The 26,612-nt window shown below is 39.8% G+C and overlaps 1 protein-coding gene across 4 annotated transcripts in view; it reads right to left on the bottom strand.

The window, feature by feature from the left end:
- Positions 1-26,612, bottom strand: part of LOC124158452 (serine/threonine-protein phosphatase 6 regulatory subunit 3) — a 153,590-nt gene that overhangs the window by 47,834 nt on the left and 79,144 nt on the right. For all 4 annotated transcript variants that reach the window (XM_046533542.1, XM_046533540.1, XM_046533539.1 and 1 more), the window contains exons 11-13: positions 19,386-19,450; positions 8,304-8,673; positions 766-864 (exon numbers count right to left, since the gene is read on the bottom strand). In XM_046533542.1, the coding sequence (XP_046389498.1) occupies positions 766-864; positions 8,304-8,673; positions 19,386-19,450 (534 nt within the window). The remainder of the gene's footprint in view (positions 1-765; positions 865-8,303; positions 8,674-19,385; positions 19,451-26,612) is intronic.

Below are 26,612 nucleotides of genomic sequence, written 5' to 3'. Positions count from 1 at the left end.
ACAATATAAAAGAGGATGATGAACATAAAAACAATAAATGTAATTATAAACACGAGAATAGAATAAATTTTTATACACTAACATTTGTCAAATAAATAATTTATTTTTACGATTAAATATTTCTCCCTTGAGAGGTTCCAAAAACAAGATCCCTTTCATTCTAGATTTGCTCAAATACAGTCAATGTATTCATTCATCAGGGCTAAGCTCTGTTTGATTGCACAAATGATACTGCTGGCTGTCATCATCAATATCACAGTATCATTTAACATTTACGACTAACTAAGCCCTGAAAAAGCAAATTTAAAATTAGCCAAAATCAGCACAGGAAATAAATCAATTCATGGAAAACCTGTGACCAAAGTCTGATAACTGCAGCAAAAGAAACTTCCACACAGCACAGTCTCACAAAGCCTAATTTCAATGAGATGCAGTCGTGATTTTGCAGCTGTTTTCAAATGGAACATTATCTCTTCTATGACATGACAAGAGGTTTAAGACGTCACTATCTGAGAGAAGTTGACAGACAGCACACAGTAGAAAGAATTGCAAGAGTAATACCAAAAGTTGCTAAGGCAAAAGGAATGATTAGATTTTTATTTTTACTGGATGACTAAGAGCCCTTAAGAAACCATTTAACCGAATTTTAAGTTTTACTATCTTAAATGCAAATTGAACAGGACAAATGAGGTGAGACCACAGCACCCAATTGCTGAGCACCTGCAGAAGTGCCATCAATAAGAAAGAGAATTGTGATTTACTCACTTGCTGGACTTGCTGCAGGACTGATTCCTGTCGCATCTGGCTCCCTCCATACAGAGCCTCATCACTGGCAGGAGACGCGTGGCTTGGATGCTCTCCCCCCTGCAACAACAATTGAGCATCACCCGCACACAAAGATAAACAGATAAAATTGTTATATTAAAGGATAAACTGATAATCAAAGCAAGTAGCAAGGTACGTTAAATGATTATAGTAATCCAAGTGATAAATATATCAACAGTAGCTATTACACAAGAAACAAAGCAACTATGAATGACCACATCATGCTAAGATTTAAGAAATTATCTGTAGATATTTATTGTGAAAACTCTGCTAGCTCTAATCTTGAAGTAATTCCATTAAAAAACAAATTGAAGCTGAGAAAAGCTGTGAGGAATAAACAAGCTGACGCGGTCGAAAACGCTGAAGAGATGCAGAGATCAGACCATCCCCGTGGAAACCTACATTCTAAAATTGAACCTGTTTCTGATGGCCACCCCTCCACTAAAGCTATGTGATCGCAGGTCAGTAACCACCAGCAACATATGGCCTTGCCATGTTGACTGACTCTGGATGCAAAGTAGTAGTTACTCCCATTCCTCAGCAGAGATTATCATCGGCGGAACTCTGAATGGAAAACATTGCTCATGCTGGCCAACATTGCCACAATTTACAAGGGGTTACGTTAGTGCCCTGGCCATGGGTTCCCTCCTCCCTCCCTCCTTCTTTCTTCTACCCCCCTCCACATTACTGAACTGGATTCTCAGGCTCCTCTGCAAGGAACGACTGCAAGGGGGACAGGGATATGCTTGAAATAGCAGCAAAGATGCAGGCGGACAGGCAGAAGGAAGGACCAGCAAAGAGAGCCCAGTCTGTTCTTGAGGATTGAATGATGCAGCAACATTTCATGAGTAAAATGTTGTTAACTCACATTGGGAGTTTCCTAGCCAAATTCTTGCCAATTCCAGCATTAACAGTGTCTTTAAAATTCTTAGCACTAATAAGGACTCAAAAATTAAATGGTCAAAATCTAATTATTTAATACGAATATTACTTAAAATCCAATTCAATTGAAATTAATCACAGGATATTAATTAGCTAGCCTGCAACTTACATGTCTTCAGGTATTCTATTCTGATTAATGTTTACTGCACTATTTCATCTCTCCAAGGCCAAAATTAAACCTCTATTCACTACAAAAAAAGGTCCCACATAGTTTTCATCATCACAAGACCCATAAAATCAGCTGGATGATAGTCAAACTCCTGCTACACAATGCACTGGAACCAGTGCAAGGCCCAGAGGCTGAAAAAGGGCCTAAAATATGTGCAATAGGGCGGATCGGAATAATCTATTTTTTTTCAAATCCATCTGGCCCAATGAAAAAAAGTTGTGGGACTGATCAAAAATAAGGCCTGAAAAATTTGAGACCTCTAGGTGAGCCCCTGACCCTCGCTCAAATGCAATTTAGGGGGGGAGGGTCAAAATTAAAAAATTGTAATATTTTATGGTCATTCCCTATAAAAATATAATATTTTATGGTCATTCCCCATAGATTTCGACAAGTTACTGTCCTCAGAGGTCAAAATTTTCGTGCATTTTGACGTATCTGCCTTACCCACAAAATGCCTACTTTGAGTCCGCATCAGTGAAGAAAATATTCCAACGCCCACGCAGTGTTGCGGATACAAGAGTGGCAGGTTGATCCCGTCCCCTCCCCGCTCGCTTCTTCCCCTCCCTCGCCTCGAATGCAGCAAAATTCATCCTGCATGTGCGGCTAGGAGGGTGTTCATCTTTGATAATATAAATCGGAAGATGGTAGAAGGTAAAAAAGGATGTGTAGTGAGATGACTTGTCTCTTATTTGGCGCCTCGTCGGCGTTACACAAATCGATGTTACTAACTTTTAGAGAAGTGACGAAATATTTTTCGATGAAGTGCGCCTTCTGGTGATGCCATTCTCTTCCGTTATGTGTGTGACTAAATGGATTTAGCGGTACCACAGGAAGTACTAAAATTTACGGAAAATGCAAATAGGCCAAAAGTAGGGTTTTATTGAAGTAGATACAGTAAACTCTTGATTTTACGAAGCAGGATTTTACGAAGTTTTCGATTATACGAAGTGATATTGCGGTCCCGGTGAAAAGCCTATGCTAAATACATGGCGCTATTCGATTATACGAAGTTTCGATTATACGAAATTTTTTGAATTTACGAACCTCGGCTCGGTCCCTAGGAGCAAATGGCATTCGTTTATACGAACTACGGCGAAAAATTTGTCAACAAAACTAGTTACGCCGGCGTAAGTAGCTAAAAAATCAGCGCTTCCAACTGTGGTCCATCAAAAGTGCGAAATCGTAAATGATAATGCAACTTTGGAGAGAAATGGGTCGCCAAAAATCTCACTGTGGGAATTTAGGGGGAGTAGGAGTTTAGTTAAAATATCGCGGCTGACATTATGCCCCTATTTACGTGCCTGTTCGTCAACATAGCATCGACAATAACTCGTAGTTTAACATGTCAGGAAGGTCGCGCGGAGTATTTCGTACACCCCTAATTAACCCTTTGCACTGCTGTGAACGTACTTCGAAGACTACTTGACTACTTTTCGCCGAAGCACTTCGAAGGGTCCCTAATCCGGGACCCTTTCCTCGATGAGCTCACCCTCGCTGGCCCCTGAAACTGGGCTATTTTTTAATGCATTACCTGACGCAACCCTGGGTTTCAAAGGGCAAAGGTGCCATGGGGGGAAAAAGAGTAAAGTGCGTGTTACTGTGGGGCTGTGCGTCAACCAAACGGGCACGGACAAAATAAGCCCGTTGTCATTGGGAAATTTGAAAGGCCACGGTGCTTAAAACATGTAAAATTGGAAGCCCTCCCCGTTTTTTACCATGCAAATAAAAACAGCTGGATGACCCGAGAAATTTTCCAGCAAACGGTTATACGTCTACAGAGAAAAATTGCTGGAGAGAACAGCAAAATTGTTTTAATAATGGATAATGCCACCGTTCATAAATACGTGGAAGATCTAAAATTGGCTAATGCTCGAGTCCTCTTTTTACCCCCGAACTCGACTAGCAAGTCCCAGCCCTTGGACCAAGGCATTATCCAGGATTTTAAAGTCCTATACCGGAAGAAGCTTGAGCGGTATTACTTGCGATGGATCGGTATGTATACATTCATCTATTTTGCTCATGTGCGTTTGGATATCGATTTAGATATTTTTATTCATGATTATCATTCTTTCAAATCTATTTGCTACTTTTATAAATGGGAACAGAAATTAATAACATCCCGAAATGGACGTTGATACATGCAATCCGCGCCATAATATCTTTTCGTGTATATATTGGCCTTTGTGAATGAACAACTTAAATATCTTAAGTACTGGGCTCTATTTACCGCCAATTTATATTTCAGGCTTCTCGTAATGAAGACGCACTTCCAAGTCTAACCATGAACTTTCTTCTCACGCGCTTCCCCGTTCTCCCATGCTGGGGTTCTGTCTTTCCAAAGCCGTCCCTTCCCTCCTGCCGCCTTTGGCTGATCTTGCTGACACTCACCTTACGCATCCCAAACCCCTCCTTCCCCAGCATTTCCCATTCACACCCTCCCTAAGGAGACAGCTTTTGTGCGTCGCAAAAAAATACGGCCCCCAAAAGTAGACTGAGGCAGAGCTGAAGGCCATTTCCTCACCCTTCTTTGTCCTGCCCCCTTCACCAGTCCTTGTGCTGACCACACTTCTTCCCTCAGGCAATCCCCATCCCACTGTTATTCACCCCACCCACTGGGAAAGTTCCCCGATTGTGGAGAAGGGCATGGTTCATCTTTACCTGCAACGGGGGGAAGTTATTAACCGGAGAGAGGCGGAAGAAGTATCTTCCACTATCGGGAAAATGGTGCCGCGCTTATAATTGTCTCTCTTCTTCTCAGCTGACTTTTCAATTGAAATTAATTTCTTTGCTCTTTCCACACTATATTTATTTACGATTATGGCGCGACTATTTTTTAGTGCTAAAACTAAGAAAATCTTTTCTCTATGTCAATGATCCTTTGCCTAACTTTCAATACGGCGGAGAAAGGAACACGAAAACTAAATGAGGTGACGGTACAGGTTTTTGCGTGTCATTTTTTGGGAATTCACGCTAGCGAACCAATACTTAACCACGTTGAGAAATGATAAAACGTCTCTTGTAGGAAAACAATCAATGTGGATAATAAAGTTTCTATCTATATTTCTCCGATACTGTAAGATGTTTCTCCTGTCGTTTTCCGGTTGGAACCTTGCTCCTGTCGGCATAAAAGGAGAGAAACATACTATATGAACAGGTCACCTAACACCCGGTATGAAGAATACAATCCTGATGAAGAATTAGTCTTTTATGGCAACGTCTGCGAAGATGATGGAACACAGTAGTCGGACGGAGAACTCAAACAGAATTTACTTCAAATATTCGCCAGAAGATAATCACATCCTACGTTATTTATGATCGTAATTGAATCTCAGTGAAAATAGAGCACATTCTGCTTAAAATACGAAGTAACTCGAAATATTAACTTACGAAGGTTATTCTGGAAACGGGCTAAGACCCTTGTTTTTCTTTTTTTTCTCGTCACTGAGCGATAGAGGGCGACATAAATGGCGGTTAGGCCGGCTGCCGCTAAAATTCCGTGGGTGTCAGAAACAAATATCTATCTTTTGCATACTTAATAATAGCTATTGGCTCCTAACCACAAATTTATTACTGTTAATTCTTATAATAAACATTGCAATTCATTATTTGATTACGTTTTCTAAACTGGTCGGGAATTTCTTTAGCGATCGTTGATGTTGAAGTATGAACAAGAAATGGGAATTTTATGGTGGTATAATTATTTAACGATTTTTCACATCATAAATCGATAGCAAAAAGCCTTTTCTATGAATTATACTGAGAATAACCACCGAAAACATTTAAATAAGACCACTAAAGACAAAAAACGGCGGAAGAAACAAAAGCGAACATTTTTTTCGTGACTTATGAAAAAGGTTTGAATTTACGAAACTCGATTTTACGAAGTGCCAATTTTCCGGTCCCACTGACTTCGTAAAATCAAGAGTTTACTGTAGCTCAAACACTTTTAAAGGAACACTAGAAATTATGCAATGCATTTGCATGTGCAAGAAGGAGCATGAGGTTCCCTCTAATGAAGAAGTATTTTAGAAACAATCAGACAAAACGAAAGATGATGGCTGCTGGATTTGAATCCTAAAGAAACTCACATCTGAGGAAAAAAAGGGAATCGTCGGAGAGCGTCGAGTCAATATCGTCAATTCTTCTATGGGAAAATAGTATCAAAATTTTTCTTCATCAAATCATCCGAAGAAAATTAAACTGACGAGAAATCAGCTGGTTTGCATCTTTACATTCCTCATGAAATAAACATTAAGGGCTATAGCCCATTCCCTTGAAAACACTCCCAGTAGGAGGAGTGAAACGTCAAGTAGATGATGTTACCTGTGCAGCATTTCCCAAAAGCAACCACCAACAGGACTGAACTCAAACTTCCGTGGGGAAAATGCATCTGACAACTGTGATAGAGGTATATGCAAGAACCAAGCAACAGCAATGATTGTCCCCGCAACTTTAGCTGACGCAAATATCATAACTTCGTAAGATGCATCGTACTGTACCAAAATTACTTACGTAGACAGAAAAAGATGCTAATTACTGTGAATACGAAAAGAGATGTATCAAAGAGCTCCATTTTGATGGAATGAAAGAATATACTTTTGTCTGATGAAAAAATGCAAGAGGACTTATCAATCCAAGTTAAGAGGGGAATGTGTGGTGTTAGTTGAAGAAAAAGGGTCCCACTTTTAGGGGTTTGCCTCCCCAATGGGAGGATTAGCAAAAGTTATTAAATCTGCAATTCTCAATTCGTTTCTGAGTGAAAACTAGATTCACAAAATTAAAATGGATTTGAATGTGATGATATCAAGTGAATACTGCCCAAAAAGGAAGCATCATCCAATTTGCGTAGCTGCAAGAATGGGTTTGGCGACCAACCCGACATTTTTTTAATTGCTGGATTTGAATATCGACGTGAAGGACTACCAGCTGATGATATATTGGGGAGAGACCATGGTGCCTCCAGTTATATCTGACCTTAGCACTGTGGAAATTCAAAAATCTATTGATGAATGTTCAAATTTGAAGTTAAACATTCCTTTTATTACACATACGGACGAGAGATTCATGACAGAATTCACCAAAACTTTGTTGACAGCAGCGATAGACGAGGAATGACACTGACATAAGAAATGCAGGCTGGAAAGCAGATAATTGAGTAATTTTTTCGTGATTGTTCCTCAACAGACGATGCTGAATCATTGCATTTGGGGCGTGGGAGAGGCAAGCAGGGAGGGGATTGAGTGGCCTTCGCACATAATCCATTTAGTCACAGCTATCGGACAATACCGGAATAGAAGCAAATATACAAAGTTTGCACACCTTTATAGCCACTCGAGAGGCCTTTTCATAGACTGAAGGCTCCTTTCCTGCATTCTCGGATCTAAAAATATTTCATCACTTCTCTAAAAGTTGGTAACATCGATTTTTTTAACGCCGACGAGGCGCCAAATAAGATCAACAGATTTAGGCTTCAATTGGTGGAAGTTAGACATATTTACTTAAATACGACAAATAAGAGACAAGTCGTCTTACTATGCATACTTTTTTACCTTCCACCATCTTCCGGTTTATATTATCAAAGATGAACGCCCTCCTAGCCGCACACGCAGGATAAATTTTGCTGTATTCGAGGTATGGGAAGGGGAGAAGTGGGCGGGGAGGGGACGGGATCAGCCTGCCGTTCTTGTATCCATGACACTGCGTGGGCGTTGGAATATTTTCTTCACTGATGCAGACTCAAATTAGGCATTTTGTGGGTAAACGGTGGCAGATACGTCAAAATGCACGAAATTTTTGTCCTCAGTAGACAGTAAATTGGCGACATCTATGGGGAATGACCATATCATATTATATTTTTCGAATTTTGACTCTGCCCCCCTAAATTGCATTTGAGCGAGGGTCAGGGGTTTACGTAGAGGTCTCAAATTTTTCAGGCCTTAATTTTGATCAGTCCCACAACTTTTTTTCATTGGACCAGATGGATTTGAAAAAAAAAAAAAATCGCTTTTTCCGATCCGCCCTAATGTACAAGATGTTTTATAAAGTATGTACAATTTAATAGTCTGGATTCCTAAAAGATGTCTGCTCGTATGATAGCAATTATTTTCATGGCAGAGTAAATCTTGCAATTAATTTCCCCACTTTTATCAAAAGAAAGTGCTTGAACTGGCAACGTAGATTCCATGGGAGAGAGCTTGAACTGCAATCATTGTGATTAATACAGACTGAAAATACCTAATACATAGGATGACTACATGGTAAGTGAAAACAAATCTCATCCCATGTGCTTAAATATCTTCATTGAGCAGAACAGGCCAAATGCACAGGAATGCAAAGGTAAGACAAGCGTAAATGAATACAAACTTACCAAGAGAACATTGTTGGTGGCATTGGCTTGAGCCAAGAAAGAATTGACAAAAGCATTCCATTTTTCTGAGGTGGCATCGTCCAGCATAGGACTCCTCAAAATAGGCACAAAAGTAGGTTTGGGCTGGGTGGGTAGAACTGGAGATCCTGGTGGGGACGTCGGGGGCGATGGGGACGACGTGGGTGAGCTAGCAGCCAACGGGGACTTGCTTGTGCCATCCTTCTCACAGTTGATGTCAGTCGCAGCCATCGGAGCAATCACAGACTCTTGGCTCTCCTCATCAGACGATGACATTGTCACCTTGACCACATTGTTGGCTATTTTGATCAGGTGACCCATGTAGCCTCGCCGCCGTCCATTCGGCTTGGCTCTGCCAGAAATAAAGGTTGCCTTCATAAATATATATGAGAACATTTTTAAACACCCATTGAATCTGGCTGCACACCCTACACATCATCCTTAGCCTACATGGCTTTTTAAGATGCTAAACGCTTGGAATTAAATTCCACAATTAGAATTACAAACATACCACAGCCTCATAAATTATTACCTCTCACAAACGTAATAAGAATCACAGGAAAAATTCAAAGCTACGCATTTATCTGAATGTATAGTCCCCCCTTTTTTTTCGAAAAATGTACATGGTAGAAGTGAAAGGGGGACTATATGCAAATGCATTTTTAAAATTTTCCCCGAAAATGAATCCTCAAAATTAGGGAAAGAAGGACAATATTCAGAGAGCGACTACATATATTAGGAGAAATATGGTAGTTCCTTAATGAAGACTTAAGTTCCTAAACATGAACTCTCTTCCTAATAGAAACCCAATAAATTACAAAAAACAATAATGAAATCATGGTAAGCCAAAATAAAAGAAATTATCCTTCATAAAGGACAATAGAAATTAGAATAATATTTTAGCTTCACTTTATATAGTAAAAAAAAAGCTGAAGTTACAATTTTGGGTTCAACATCATTGTACTCTGTTCTTTAGTCTCAAATGACAGCAGAGTAAGGGCAGAGAAAATCTGCACAGCTAACGGGTGTTTGAAATGGTTTCGAGGCTTTCAAAGCATATTCTGATACGGAATTGTTTCATCACCGCATGCATGGTATTTCAGCCAACAATTTGATGGATACACATTAAATGTCAGCCAAAATGCAGAGTTGTATGAGGCAATAAACCAACTCACATAGGGCACTTGATATAGGGCCTACAGCATCTCCCAATGCAAAGCCTCACGGTCATCACATCACATTTTCATTATTTTTCCAAGAGGCTAGTGGCAGTAGGTCGGCCCTTATATTTAAAAAATGATTCGATTTAAGAATTTTTGGTCTTAAAATTCGTGCTAAAACAGATAGCCAAGCCTGAAGTGCCGAAAGGGCTTAATGCATTTATTTTGAATGCTAAGTTTTTTGATCCTGACAAAACATTTCCTAAGGTAAACATAACATCTTAGACTTCTTAGGGCAAAATTTTCAACCATTTTGCTGTATCTTGATTTCTTCATGCTGAAAAACTGCCTCTAAAAAAGGCAAAAAGCTAAAGCAGGACTTCTAAAGCCATGAACCTTTCAAATACAGGTGTTAACCCTCTTAGAGCAACATATCAACTTTTGCTTCTTTGCCGAAAATTGCTATGAGTTGATTTATTGGCTTTTGAGAGGCACACAATAACAATAATAATTTTTGAGCAACCAAAATTTTTAACTAAGAACTTAAGATAAACAATGATGTAATATTTAATTTAAGTTTCTTTGGGATTTCTCCCGATAACAATTTAAGGAGGAGGCACTTAAAGAGGGTTAATGAATGCCTTCAGAGACACAGAAACATAATTTCAAAGCTACAAAATAATTTAAAATCTGGGAAAATATTTTCTGGTTTCGCACTCACCACTATTTTTATTTAAGGAAATAAACTGTGGACTAGACACTGGCATTTCTTTACACTGTTACTCAAAAATGCATGTTCAAGCATTAATATTCCAAAGAGGAAAGAATCATTTGTCATGAGTAGGACCCATACCCAGGTTTCACATTAGGGTGGTTTCCTATTATTTTTTCATTGCCTAAATCTAAAGATTATTACTCTTGGAGTACGTACTTCTCGCTTTCAGATTTTTAAATGACGATACCTATTTTCAAGATGAAATGAAGAGTGAAAATTTTCAAGTGCGCGAAAACGACGGCTATGTACCGTATAAGCTTGTGTAAGAGGCGCACCCCTATTTTGAGGATCGAAGCTATAAAGAAAAAAAATTTTGCGACTTTTTTTGTCCTATCGTGCGGTGTTGCAGACGTATGCCTGGAATTTCGACAGTTATCGAAATGTCCTCTATCAGTACTATTTGAAAAAGGAAATTTTGATAACTGCGGCGGCATAAGAGGGAGTAGAAAGAGTTCCGATCCTCTCTTTGCATACGCCATCGCTCTACATTGCTTGTCCTACTCACGAACAATTTTGTTTAAAAGCTCTCGCACAGGGTTCCCACTCTACCTGAACAATGAAATTCACGGCTTTTTCCAGGTTTTCACGGTTATTTTTCACGTTTTCACGGTTTTTTTAAGGTTTTCACGGTCTCAATTTTGCTAAATTCACGGTCCGTTAATAAGCCAACAATAAGAAAATCACTGGCCGTATATCAACAGAAAATTAACGTACGCGAAAAACGCCGTGAATGTTAACGCCGCAATGAAAAGTGATATCTGTTATGACGTGATCTATCGTTTCCAAAATTCAGGGCCGACTAAAGGACCAGCCCAACCGCGCTCTTGCCCGGACGCCGAATACCCTTCGGACCTTCTTCCGTCCGGACACTCGAGGTCCTTTTTTAATTCCTCGCTGACAATGAGAGATTGTTTTTTGCACACGTTGTTATTACTGCACAGTAACCGAATTTCCCCCCCCCCAATATTTCTTATTTAACGGAAAATATTTTATTTAAATTGTTTATAGAATATAATAAATTGATTCTTTCTTATTCAGCGGAAAATATTTTATGAAAATTGTTAATAGAACATAATAAATCGAAAAACAATTTCATACACCGTATTAGCACGAATCTAAGACGAACACGATTCTAAGACTACCCTCCTTTTTTGGAACTCCACTAGGGGACAATTTTTCTTTATTAATAACGATACGATTATAAAATGAATGCGGAAAAACGATCAATGCTTAATTTTTTTTGCTAGATTGCCTATGTCCCAGGAAACGCAGGATTTTGGCGAGTAATTAAGAAATTCATTAAAGGTTTCAAAACAATATTTTAGATAATAACAGGAATAGTAGTACTTTATCAAGACACATAGGTCATAATGTTGATTCGACCCATATCTCTTTCAAAATTCTGAATGTTTGCTCTCCACTCGGCATTTACACTGCAATTATGGATTTCAGTCAGATGTAAAAATTCTTATCCATCAAACACCATTTCCAGTACACGTATTCACGAGAGCAATGTGCATGTTGTGCCTAAAACAACCGCATTCGCCGGTGCAGCGACTGGTTGTGAGATGGATCACGAAGGCCAAAAATAGTCAATTACTTGAATTGTTCCTGTCTAATGAATATATTTTTAATACAATTGAGGTAGTGTGTAAAGCGTGAACAATGCTGCGTTAATCGTCAGCGGCACGCCCACCTGGATCTTCGCCTTCATATCTCTACTTGTTTTCTCCAGGTAGCTCACTCTACCCCCACCCCTTACGTCATGTGCTAGCGGACAACCCAAGGCGCTCTGCAATATTCACGCGCATCTAGCCTGGATTCTTTTCTTCATGTTCAATTATTTTCAGTCCATCTCTTAAAGTTCTCAATAGTTTCTTCGGAGGGGCCATGGTCGGAAGACGACTAAAATTAAACTAGTGAAAATTACTTTATTAACACATTCAATGCGGCCCCGATTTTCAAGAACGTCGTCAGATTCGGCCGATAAAATAAGAAAGAAAAATAGAGAGTGGTTTTCGTGCCATAACTTCCGTTCTATTACTGCTATTTTCAAACGGCGCTCCCCAGTCGAAAGAGGAAAGCTTGCTGAAGGCCATGCACACAATCGGAAGACTCGAAAGTGGATATTAGTCATGTACGGAGGCGGAGAAAGGCCCCGACCGGCAAACGGCAAAGCACGTCCATTGACGTGCTCCGTATCTCGGCTTGGACGGGACCACGTCAATTGACGTGCTCCGCGCTGAATGTGTTAAACCCACATGGAAAACACTCGGTGGTTCGAAGTCCAGCCACCCCGGAAAGTAGGGAACCACTCGTACGAGGTGAAGTTCGGAACTGATGCTATCGCGTACGGGGGTACGCAGAGCACACTGCAGAGGGCGAAGCGTGACCATAGGACTGCGCCATGAAATTTTTTACCCTAAAGATGCCCATTCTTTTCTAATTAGCGTAGCGCCAGATGATCAGATGAATTCGGATTGTTAGTAGGGAGAAACAAAAATCCTGAGAAGATATCCCTTCGTCAGTAACTCTGACAAGTGAGACTACTAGTAGTAGTATAGCTCGTAAATTGATAACTGATAACAACCTGGTATCATGTTTTCGGAACAAAATGCCGAATTAACTGCCGTAAGCTCAGCTACGAGGATATCGCGTTTCGCCAAAAATCACCATCGTATTTTTCCATCTATTTCCTTGCTTAAAATACGTCATGTGTGATCTCGTTTTTTTAACGTGCAAATTACTTACATTTCAATCTAATAAAAGCATAATAGCAATTGCTGAATATCATTGTTAGATACCTTTTGGGCTAATAGGTGATTCATGCAGCAGTTGACCTCCAGGAACTGGGAACTTCGAAGCAGTTAGGCTGAAAAAGGTCAGTTGGTGAGAAGAGGGGGGAGCGCGAAACACGTTTCTATTGTTCTCGTGTAACTTGATATTTTTTTCGAAGCTAAGGTCTTCGTAATAAGATCACTGCGCGAGCTGGGACCTGTTTTTATTTTGAAGAAGAGGAAAGCGTCAGAAGGGGGGAGGCGAATGGTGAATGGAGGGGGATAAAGGTTCTTGGGAAATGCGCTAATGTTACTTTCCCACGGCACTGAGCTTCTCCCAATGGTAGTTCCATCTCTTGGAGAGGATTCCAACTACGTGCTTGTCGTTATTAGCCATAAATGACACATTGTATTTATTTCGTCTCATTTTCGTCAAACGATGGATGCGGGAAAATTCTGCGTCGGAAAAGCGATCTTCAAACGATCAATGCGAGAAACGATACTTCGGGGAACGATAGATGCGGGAAAAAATTAAATTGTCTATAAGGAACTTTATTTGGGACCAGAAACGGCGAACGATCAATGCGGGAACGATAGATCGAGGTTCCACCGTATAACTTTCTTTTGAAAGCGGCAGTGTAATGACTTCTTTTCTCTGCTATTGTAATACTCTGAAACCAAAACTGAATCGATCTCTCTAATCAGAGGCAAATCATGTTCCCTTCTTACCGTTGCTCTGGGAAAAATGGAACGACTATGTAGCATAATTAATCGTAGAGGGCGTAACTTGGTGGAAATCCATAATATCACGAATACAAGGATCAAGGAAATAGCAAAGTTCTTGATCCTTGTATTCATGAGACTATGTAGCAGTTTATATCGCGACGGCATTGAGGCTTTAACGACACAAACAAACAGCATTACCTTAGATAGCACAAAGCGGAGGAACTGGATCACCACTGACAGTAAATAACTCCACACAAACTTTCCGGTTGCGACGTAAAACTGGCAAGTTCCAGGTCGATGCATGCGACAATCGTGTAATGCTGTGTTGCCATAAGCGGAAATCTTCTCTCGTTTTCAGGGCCGCAATGCACGAGAATTAGTAACGTCACGCCGAAAGCTCGCTGTCACCCGGTTCAAACGCAGGGAGCGTAGTGTCCACAGCGCATGGCAGGTTGTCAAGGCTAGCGGTCTTCCAGTCATAGGATTGAGGGTGTTGAATAAACGTTCAAATTTTTCGACACAATGGCCATCTAGATTTAGTTTCGAAAGTGGTCGCTGCAGCCAGTGGGAAGGCTAATTGGGTGGAAGGGGGACTAAGCAGTGACCGAGGGAGGGGAAACCAAGCCATTTGAGGAAAGTAAACAAGCTGATGAGAAGTGGTGTCATATTTCAGGAGGGGGAGAGAAAAGGCCTGCGCTGGGGAAAGATGTTTTTTTCTTCAGGCAACATTCGTTCCCATGCTTTTCTGACCCATGCGACCGGGCTATGAACACCACTACAATGCAGGCTGCTTGCTGCCGAGCATGGCGGAAGTGTAGAGTACCCTGCTAGCAGGTATTGCTTGGCTTAAATAATGATTATTAGTACCCTATCAAACTAAGGAAACTTTCAGACCATAGGCAGTTTTAAAGGCTGATTATTAAGAGATGTTTCCATGAGCTCTGTGCCTCATGCATGCATTGGTAATCTCAGATGATGTAAAACTCCTATCTACTCATATAGAATCTAGGTCCCTGTGACATCATGTGGAGTAGCATCGCATGGGTGCCAATCTGGCCTTTTTCAATTGAGGTTAAAATTGACCATTAACATTCGTCTGAACTGGGATTTCTAAAACCAAATAATTTGTATATGTACAGTGGAACCCCGATCTATCGCTCCCACATTGATCGTTTTCCCGCATTCATCATTCGCCACTCCTGGTCCCAAATAAAGTTCCATAAGGACAATGTAATTTTTTCCCGCATCAATCATTCCCCGAAGTATCGTTTTCCGCATTTATTGTTTGAAGATCGCGGTCCCGTCGTATCATTTTCCCGCATCCATCGTTTGACGAAAATGAGACGAAGTGTTTACAACATGTTATTTGTGGCTAATAACGACAGACACCCCCAGGAGATTGAAATACTATAGGGAGAAGCTGAGTACCGTGGGATAGTTACATTAGCGCATTTCCCAAAATCCGCTATCCCCCTCCATTCAGCACTAGCCTCACCCCTCTGAAGCTTTCCTCTTCTCCCTAACAAAAAACGTCCCAGCTCACGCAGGGATCGTATTACGTAGACCTTAGCTTCGAAAAAAATATCAAGTTGCATGAGAACAATAGAAACGTGTTTCACGCCTCTCCGATTCTCGCCCACTGAATTTTTTCAGCCTATGAATCACCTATTAGCCCAAAAGGTGTCTAACAATAAATTTCGGCAATTGGTAATATACTTGTATTGGATTGAAATATTTGTTAAGTGCACGTAATTCAAAAAAGAATGAGACCAAACACGAAGTATTTCTAGCGTTATTAAAGAATTTTAAGCGAGGAAATAGCTGGAATAAAACGATGGTGATTTCTGGCGAATCTTGACATCCTCGCACTGATTGTGAGCTTCTCAGCAGTTGATGCAGCATTTTTTTTTTCGAAAACAGGGCTTCAGGTTACAATTTACGAATTATGCTACAAGTCTCACTTGTCAGAGTAGCTAACGAAGCCATGTCTTCTCAGGATACTTTGTTTCTCCCTACCAGCAATCTGAATTCAACTGCTCATCTTCAGCTACCCTACTTATTGCTAGAAATGAGTGGGTAAGTTGCCTTCTCTATAGGACAAAAAATTTCATGGCGCAGTCATTTGGTCATGCTTCACACTCTGCAGTAAGCTCTGCTTACCCCGTATGCGATACCATTGGTGCCGAACTTCACCTCGTACGAGTGGTTCCGTACTTTCCAGGGTGAGTTGACTTATAACCAGCGAGTGTTTTCCGTTGGGGATCAATAAAGTCCGGTTTCATTTTTAATAGTTTTATTTTTATTCGCCTTCGGACCATGGCCCTTCCGAAGAAACAAGTTGTCTGATATCACATGATAGCAGGGGCGGGGGTAGAGCGAGATACCTGGTGAAAACAAGACGTGGGATGAAGCCGAGGATCAGGTGGGCGTGCCGCTGACGATTAACACAATTTTGTTAACGCTTTATACATCGCTTCAATCATAATAAAAATTTAATTGTTAGAAAGGAACATTTCAAATAATAAACTATTTTTGGCCTTTTTGATCCATCTCGCAACCAATCACTGCGTCGGCGAAAGCAGTTGTTTTAGGCATAACATGCACATTGATCTCGTAAATACATGTACACCCATGTCTCGTATTGCGCAATTTCGATTAGCGCAATTTCGATATAGCGCAAATTCGTCCCTCGGGGAAACATTGCAACGCAGTGTAGCCTAATCAAAAATCTTAAACGCTCTCGAGATAAAACGTGAACTTGCGCTAAGTACACACGAAATTTCTATCAATTTACGCATATTAATATTATTTCTTGCCTCAAATCTTCTTTTTTGTTTATATATTAATCGAAATTCATTGCTGCGCAATTGCCAAAAGTATTACTCGTCATTGGGTCTAGATAGCCGGCCTACCGAAGATTTATCTCGTCTCCTTAACAGAATGATAATAAATAATTTAGATCGTTAATTAAGCGTGGGGCTAGTGGAAATGAGTTTTTTTTTTCAGCAATACGGTTTGAGACGTATTTTTGCCGTCGTAGGTTACCGGGCGATTGACTTCCAGGTAGAGAGTCTACGCTAAAGCCTTCAAGGTCATCGGTATTCAGAGCGGTGACCGAGTTGCGCATGAATAGCATCAACACATAAAAGGGTCCGCTATAGAGTCTTAAACACAATGGCTTCGTTCCCTCCCCGCAGTCATAGCCCTTCTGCGTCTCAGGAATACAGTTCAGCAGAAGGTGATTTAGATAGAGCCATACAGGGTAAAAACCAAGAGAATATGGCAAAAAATAGGAATGCGTATAGAAAAATCAAGAATTTATCAAGAAAAACCATTAACCTAGAAGAGGACTTGAGAGAGGTCAATTGCTTTGAAAATGGAGAGCGTCAAAGCGATATTGCGCGGAAGTTTAAACTCACGATGCCTTATTCTGAATAAAGACGAAGCTAAAATATCAGTGACCTCAGCCGCACCAATTTCAACCAAGCGGTCTACACATACGGAAAGTTCATGGTGAATCAGTACAAAAAGACGAGAGTGGTAATCGCTCCGAGACATTAAGTGAAAGCTCCGGTTGGTTCCAGAATTTAAACGGCAAGCAGGTATTTTCAGTGCGGCGATATCAGCTGGTGAATCTGCAAGTGTTGATAGCGCAGCCACCACAACATTTTCTGATGAACTCCAAGCTGTTATTGAAAGTGGCTCCTTTCCCCCTCAACTAGTTTTTAGTGTAGATGAGACGATATTCTTTTGGAAAAGAATGCATTCTCGTTCATTCATTTTCAGGGAAGGAAAACCTGGGTCAGGTTTCAAGGCATTTAAAGACTGTTTCACGTAGCTGCTAATGACTCGCAGGACTTCAAATTAAAATGATTTATCATTCATAAACTCCGCTAGCTATGAAATGGCATTTAAAGTAGCATTTTCCTGTCATTTCGATGAGCGACAAAAGGGCCTGGGTGACACAATAGTTGTTTTTAGACTAGTTTGAAAAATCATCAACTGCCGGCAACGCATTACGATCCCCTGAGATAGCAGATGTTAGCCCACCCGCACGACAGGACGGAATTTCGAAAGCACGTAAGAATTTTTTTTAACGTGAATTAAAGTCTTTGAATGCGTGAATACTATCTTTAAAGATGTTTTTAACTATAAATATTTATAGAAATAATGTTTTCTAAGGCTTTTTATGGGAATATAGATGTTTTAGAGGAAATTCAATACCCAAGACCTATGCTACCAGGAACGCATCCCTATCTTCCCTATGTTAAAACGCGCTCGTATAACGCAAATTCGTATAGCGCAAAGACCCCAAGGAACGCATCCCTTGCGCTATACGAGACATGGGTGTACTTGAAATGGCATTTGATGGATAAGAATTTTTTTATCAGACAGAAATCCATAAGAGCAGTGAAAATGCCGAGTGCAGTGCAAACATTTTTAGCGAGGTGGCGCGTTCCTTTAGGATATTTGCAAGAGATATAAGTCAAATCAACATTATGACCTGCTTGTTTCGATAAAGTAATAATATTCCTGTAATCAGCTAAAATCTTGTTTGAATCCTTTAATGATTATCATAATTTGCTAAAATCCATAGTTTCCCGGGACATAGGCAACCTGGTCAAACATTCCTGCATCCATCGTTTTCCTGCATTCATCGTTTTCTTCATCCATCCCTCTAAAAAACGATTGATCGAGGTTTCCACTGTATTATGAATACACTATACCCTTTTTCCGAACTGACGGCGGCTGGGTGGAAAATAGCAAGTAGCCAATCAGAAGCGCTGCCCCTTCCACCTCTCCGTTCCCCTCCATCCCCTTCCCTTTTCCCCTCCATCCGGCCGAACAGCGTTGCAAGCCTTGGGAATAATGGTACTTTCGGGGGCGGCGGAAGATTCTCGGACGAACGCTGAGCGATTCGGTTTGGCAACACTGCTAGCTGGAGAGCGATCTGCACTGCACGGAGTTCAGAGAGAGACTGCGGCCTCCTACACACTTTCTCCTGTGACTGGCTAGTGGAGTGGGTGGGTTTCGAGCACGCTCAAGGTCAGCCGCCCTCAGTTTGGAAAAAGGGTACATATAGTGGGTAACGAATCGCAATCAATGCCTTTCATTTTCTTTGATGAAGGAAACTACCCTATTTCGTACCATGAGTTCTAACACTTTAACTACCACGGAATTTTTATCCTCTGCAGAGTTTGAAGAACTGTGGTGCGAAAGACATGGGTTTGAATTCTGGTGAAGGAAAATGATTTTTCCACTTGGAAATTTTAGAAAATTCCTTAACACTAATTTTTACTTATTGACAGGATTTAATTTCAGCCCTTACAAAACGCTGAAGAACTATTGCCGTACAGGATTTACACACTTAAACAGGACTAACTGAGGAAATCAGTCCTCAGCTTCACTTTATACAAGTGCTTCCCAATTAAGTAAAAGTTACACAGTTCATTTAGTGGTGACTTTACAGCAATTTCAGATATGCTTCTGGACACCATGACAAATGTGCTTTCCAAAGTTCAGGCTAGCCAACACCATCAAAGTCTCCTGACCTCGAGAGATATCATTGCTCACAGCTGATCACCTATGCACCTATTAACTCTGATACAAAAATTAAAATACTCACTGTTCTTCTTTATTTTCCTCCCAAGCGTTTAATATCCTTTGCACAATGTTGCATTGAGAAAATATCTGAAATATAAAAAAGATATAATTAATCATTTTTATCCACTCTCCAATCATTCAATAAATACAACAGCATAACTTAGTGAGTAAAATGCTGATACAGTACTACCTCAAATATAATAAATCCTCCATAATACGCAGTCGGATAATATAAAGTTTAGGAATGTGTGAGTAGTACCATAGAGTAAGTATATTCTAGAGGGCTCACGGCATAGGAGGAAATCGTATCGACTGTTTTAATTCTCAAACAGCCGATAGATGGCCCTTGAGTGGCGAGCTAGAGGCGAGAGAGTCAGGTCTCAAGGTTCCTAGCTTCTCCCCTTTCCTTCCCACCCTCCCCTCTTCCTTAACTCTCCCATAGTCTCCCTAGCATCAAAGGAAGGGAAGACGATGTTTACATCGGACAGAGAGAATTGGCTCCTATATGGGATTTTTTTTCTCGCCTGGTGAGCTGCGTCTTCCACGATTCTTCCCTCTGCTTGGCTTTCCTCATTCCAACTGAAAACAGTTTTACAACATGCAGCTGTAAATAAGTGTTTAAACTGTCTCATGCACTTCAAAGATTGCTGTCCGAAAGTCAAGCAGGAGAGAGAGGGAAATTGCAGGGGGGTCCCAGGCCCTATAAATATATATATTCGCAAAACTAAACGAATAGGCTATCAGTTAGATAGGGTTGTGGAAGTATTCACTCCACCACCACAGATTTTGATGAAATTGTGAGAGGAGATATGCCCGAATATCGAATGATACTATGCGAGACAGAGTGATTCCTTTGACGAAATGCTACAGACTTCCACAATGCGTTACTGGAACATTGGCAAATTTGAGAGATAATATCGCCGATGGTATTTTGTCGGAAGACATTACTGAGCCACTTTGTGAAACCTCCTGCACTCCAGTTAATAAGGCAAGGAAATATTACCCGTGAATTAGTTCCACGGTGAAAATTTGATGCAAAAGCGGAGAAACATTTATGATAATAGGAATTGTTGGTTTGGAGATTCTTATTTCAGGAATAAAGGACATATAAAACGTAAAAGTTATCGAACAACAACATGTGAATGAATATACAAAAGATTTCACATTTATTTAAATACAAGCTGGTAGCAATTTTCCACAACATTTTAATGCGTACGATGCGTTTCGGCTCACAGACCCATCATCTGGTACAATTTATTTATTTATTTATTTCATCCAAGTTTATTTCTGTGTCCATAATATATATTTTTATTAATTAAAATTCTCATTTGCAAACTTTGTTGTATTCCACACAGTATGCATTAAAAACCCAACCGGTTTCCTTCTTTTCAGGTCTTTAGCGTTATCGTAAACCTCTAGATAAAGACCTGAAAATATCGAAACCGGTTGAGTTTTTTCATTAGTACTGTATTGAATACTAAATGGTTTAGTTTTGAATTTATAATGTCACCATACCGCAAAGTGAATTCACAACTCAAATATATTTATACGTTCATGATCGTCTATTTCATCACCTGGTGTGGTCTTAAAAGTAAAAATGAGCAAAAATTGATCACGATAGGCGATGGAAACTCTCAACTAGGAAATCCGTAATAATGAGTTGATCTTTAATAAGAAGGAAGCGATCTTTAGAATCGCAATACAAGGAGGGATGTTTTGGAAATAATAAAGGATTTACTTATGGTATCGAGACCGAATTCTACAGGTTATCTTTGTGTCGGGCATGCAATCCGAGCGAGCGAGCAGCTGGAGAAATGACAAATATGAAATGACGATTATTACTGTAAAACACTACAGCTGCCCGTTTCTATCACTATTATTATAGGATAAGGACCTTATTTTAGCAACTGCTAGATTAGGAGAGAATAAATGTGATTTAAATGCACGTTTACAGCACTATTCAAAACATCTTCTCAACCACAATGTCCATCATTTATCAATAATATTTTCACCGCAGGAATAAACTGCCTCACGTTTGTATCCTGCCGTTTTATTCTGCCCTCAGCCTTGCTGATAAGGGACATGAAAATATCCTCACTTATTGTCAATTATTATCGATAATACATGGGAACATCGGCGACCAACTCCTTCTCCATCATGTTTAGCACGCTTATTTCAACGCTTTCATACCCCCTTTCCAGCCAAGGCCAAGTTCAGCATTCCTTCTGTTTTCTTTTTTTCCCCTCTTTAATGTTCAAGAGGCCTGTTCAGACAATTTCGCCTGCTAAAAAAGACAAAATCCTTCACTTCCATAAGCTTCCAAATTTGTATACATAAATATCGTCTTTTTCCTTTTCGTCCAAATGATATGCATCGTGGGACACCCCCGTCCAGTTGCATCAATATTTTTGTCCAAAAATTTTTATGCAAATTTGACCGTGGGAAACCGGCTTAACCTATGTGGCCTCTGTGTCAGCGCTTGGCGATGATTTTTTGTCAAGGGCCCTGTGAATGGTTGGTTTCATCCAATTGGATGAAAATTTAGAACCTGCCCTATCCATTTGGACAAAACGGTGTTTTGTACAAATGATTGGACCAAAAGCCAGTTGGATGAAATTTTGACCGTGGGACAGGGTGCGCGTTAGTTGCATCAAATTTTGATGCAAATATTTTGATGCAAATTTGACCATGGGACATCGCACAGTGGGCGGAAATCAAAAAAAGCCGGACAAAATTACAAAATGACTTTTTGAGTTATAAACTTGAAACTTCGCAGGTATACTCAAAACTGATTGAAATTTAAGGATATGCACTTCCTTTGACAAAGATCCTACCCGATTCTGAGATACACAGGCTTAAACGTGAGCAACGTTCCATAAAAACGCCCGTCTTCAATTTTCTCTGAAAATCTTCCAAAGTAAGTAGAGGGTGAAGATATAGATGGATTCTTGCAGAATACAAAACCACATTATCTGTTGGCATGTTGTTTTTTCTTTATTTTCCGTAATCTTAAAGAATATCATCGATAAATTCTTACCGTGCAGTTACAAAATGGCGGATACTGTTTTTCGACAAAGTTTTACATTGCGGTAGAGTTTCAAATGGTTTTTCGGCAAAGTCACACAAAGCAAATATGAGAGCATTTTTTGAAGATTTCTTGAGGTGTTTATGCAGTTATCTTGGAAATAAGTTTGCGACGCCGAAAATTACATTGATTTATCGAGCGCGCGGCAGGGTTCGTCTGCGCGCGTCGGGAGTTGGATTAGCCGCGACGTGGTAAGGTTATTGAAACTGTATGGGTTTTACCGCACAGCATTCACCGTTTTTATGTTTTTCTTCAAGACACCGATTCTCAAATGGTCTATAGTGAAGACAGTGGAGGTATTTTAGCTGAGGTGAGTGCACGTTTCATTGAAGTTCATTTCGTTTTCTTTGGATACGATCGAAGACCATGCTTCTATTAAAAGCGTTCAAACTTCGAAAAAGTAACATGTTTTCCCGGGAATCATACAAAAAGACCTACCAGAACGATACTAGCTGAGACTCATACCTTTTTTATTCTCCGATCCCACACACCCAGGATTCTACTGCGAAAACGGTCGTTTTATGACACCGTGGAGCGGAGCCTTTGACCGTCTTAACGCGGTATGTCCATGGGAACATCTAATATCAAATAAGAATATTTGTATAAATTTGTACTGTTTCAAATTGCTCCAAAACATCAAGCCTTGTGACTTACTGAAGGGGTGGAGAAAATTCTGGTTGAAAATGACAAGAATGAAAAGTCTGTACCAAATGTTTGGCGAGAAGTGACGTTTCATCCCAATTTCCTGCACCTTCTATGTTCTTTCATTCTGATAATAAAACTTCTGCCTGTTTGACCAATGAAACACAGGTTGCATGATTCACAATTAACTTTGTAAATGCCGGATTGATGGATGGGTTCTATTTTGTCTTTGTTACGACACAGAACTTCATCGAGAGTGCAAGGGTTGTAAAAAGAAACGTAGAATTTATTTTTGGGGAATTTGTTTGCAAGCCTGTTTTGAAAGGTCTCCCACAAAAAATGACCGGCACCAATTTTTAGAATTCTCTGTGATGGGGGAAGGGAGCAAAGCTGTGAAATGGCTCGCGTTTTCAACTTTCTCTGAAGGATTTTAGTTAAAGTATTTAAGCTGTAGCCATTTGAAATTGCAATTGATTTCATTGTGGAAAGTTCACAATAGGGTAGTTTCCTTCATCAAAGAAAACGATAGGCATTGATTGCGATTCGTTACCCACCATTAGTGTATTCATAATACACAAATTATTTGGTTTTTGAAATACCGGTTTAGACGAATGGCAAGGGTCAAATTTTATCCTCATTTGAAAAAGGCCAGATTGGCGCCCATGCGATTCCACTCCGCGTGACGTCACAGGGACCTAGTTTCTACACGAGAGGATAGGAGTTATACATCGTCTGAGGTTACCAATGCATGCATGAGGCGGAGAGCTCAGGGAAACATGTCTTAATAATCACCTATTAAAACTGGCTAAGGTCGGAAAGTTTTCTTAGTTTGATAAGGTATTAATAAACCTTTTTTAAGCCAAGCGCTACCATTCAGCAAGGTACTCAGCTATCCGCTAGCATCCTGCGTCCTATCAGCGCTCAGAGCCTCGATCAAGGTCACTTCACAAGGAGAGAGGGGGAACCAGAAATGCGTCGCACGGACTTTCCTACTTACGCGTTGCGTTTTTGCGCGCTTGAAAATTTTCACTTTTCATTTAATCGCAAAAAATAGATATCGTCATTTAAAAATCTAAAAGCGCGAAATACGTACTCCAGGAGTAATAATCTTTCGATTTAGGCAATAAAAAAATAATAGGAAACCACCCTATTGAAATTGACTGCATTTAAAGGTAGATTGACCAATCTATATAACATAGAATGAAAGGAGGATAACTTTTGGGAGGTTGGATGGCATCAGTAACTCGGAATGATTGTATCACTATAGCAAGGGTTTCTGTATACACCAAATTCATGTTTGTCACCAACTATGGATATGGAGAGATCGAGAAAGTTTATTTGTTTTTAGGATTATATTTCTACTACGAAGGTAATACAGTGGAACCTGTTTAGTACGTTTCTGAAGGGACCACAAAAAATGAACGTACTAACCAGGAAAACGTGCTAACGAGGAAAGTAAAAAATGGCAGTCGGGGTAATTGCAATCTGTGGAAAAGTCGTCACAATTACAATTACTATCGGTAGTTCTCATAGGATCGCCTTCCTGAACTCTTTTCACCTTTAAAATAAAGAAAATGTGCGCTACATTGAAAAACAAAACCATGTGAATAAAAAATCACAATGTTTCATAGATTTCCCGAAGACAATTACATGAAAACGTCGTCTTTCTCCCGTGATTTATCCTATATGTATTTATAGAAAGAGGACAAGTATAGCTAAGTCATTTCTTTTTCGTCACAGCATACTCGGAGAATATAAAAACAACCCTGAGTATGTCAACGGGTTGTTTTTAAACATCATAAAAATTGGACAAAATTATATTAACCTTTAATTACAGCAACAGCCGTACACATTTGCGCTTCTGGAATAAAGCCATATCGATTTTTATAGCGATCGATATATCGAATAATAACACGCAAGATTATTAGATTAAGAGGTAATTACAAGAATATTTTATATTATACAGTCGAAATTTACTTTTAAAATTTGTTTAATGTCGTCTTCTTTCGTTCTTATTCCTTGGGGAGATGGAATAACACTGAAAAGTGAGGCTGATTAGGTGGGATTGTATTACCTTCTCAAGTTTGTCATGTAATACAATCATATGTGAGGCAGGGGAGAAAACAATGTGGCACATAATGTCAGCATTATCTCTCACAGTGAAATAGAAATTTAATACTCCAGTTGCCATCAAGGAATGTGGATATTGGTGACAACCTGCTGCATATCTATAAGTAATACCATTAGCTCCGCCAGCTCTTCCATCACCAAGGGTTTGGAAGACCGTACTTCTTCTGTGAAAGTGAGGCTAACTTTGTACAACTCCAGTTCAGCAGGACTCATTTTATCACTTTTTCACAGATCTTAACAAACTTGAACATTGCATGTGCTTATGATGACCACTGGTTTTTTGGATTAGTGATTTCTAAACACGAGGAAGAACATGATGTGAAAGTGAAATTTATGCACCCATATGGAAAATCCCTATGTGATGGAATTGGTGGTATTGTTAAGCGTTTAGTTGCCCGAGAGAGCCTCCAGAGATGTTCGGGAGATGCCTTAAACACATTGAAGTGTATTATTTAAATAATTTTATTTAAATTAGTACATATTTCCATTTATCCTCTTATTGCACAGTAAGAGTCTAATGTATGTTGATACCAATTTTTCCATATGCTAAACACTTGAAAAATGGGTAAATTCCAGGAAAAAGCATCATTTCACATTTCTGAGCCATTTGGACTCTTTTCCCCTCAGCTGCCACAAGCCAAGTATTGTTATTTCAAAAAAAATTGTATGAACAAGAGCCACATTCACTAGACTACATGTTTGGTCTTAGATTTACTGACCAATATTTCAAATATATCCTCATGAAGGTATGGATACACTTATACTTATTGTCTTACAGTACGTGTCCAAAATCCCTCTCACGGGGGCAGAAAAAAAAGAAAAACCTGAAATACTCATAGTGGCAGTCAAAACACCACCATTTTTATTTCACAGTATATTGGAGCACATATTAACCTTCAATCAAAAAAAAAATTGGATGAGTTAACTGCTCTGCCTTTTGGTGATAATTCTGAAAATATGAAGTAATGTTTTTGAGCTAAAAAAATTGGTTAATTAACAACTGTTGACATCATTTTGGCTAACATAACAATGCAAGGGGAATAAAAGACATTACTATGGAAGCTATGCACTTGGATAGACAAGGGGTCAAAATTTCATTCAAATATATTATGTGGTTTCTGAGTTATGAATTTTTACCCTGTGCCCTGCACTCTGGAATTTGACTCCCACTAGCGCCGCTTCTGAGCAAACATCTTAAAATTTGACTCCTCATATCTTGCAAACTATGAGAGAGAGAGAGGAAATATTTTACATGGGTCATAAGATAGGTGATAGTAGCTAGTGATAAAAATTTCATTAAAATCCGAGTCGGTGGGTGCCATGCCTGGGTGAACTGAAATGGAATGACCCTTCTTCCTTGCCAAATTTGCAAGATTTGGGAACCTTAGTAAA

The sequence above is a fragment of the Ischnura elegans genome, chromosome 5, assembly GCF_921293095.1.
Source record: "Ischnura elegans chromosome 5, ioIscEleg1.1, whole genome shotgun sequence".
Lineage (NCBI taxonomy): Eukaryota > Metazoa > Arthropoda > Insecta > Odonata > Coenagrionidae > Ischnura > Ischnura elegans.
The sequence above is the reverse complement of the archived record's forward strand: the minus strand, read 5'-3'. Positions and strand labels throughout refer to the sequence as shown.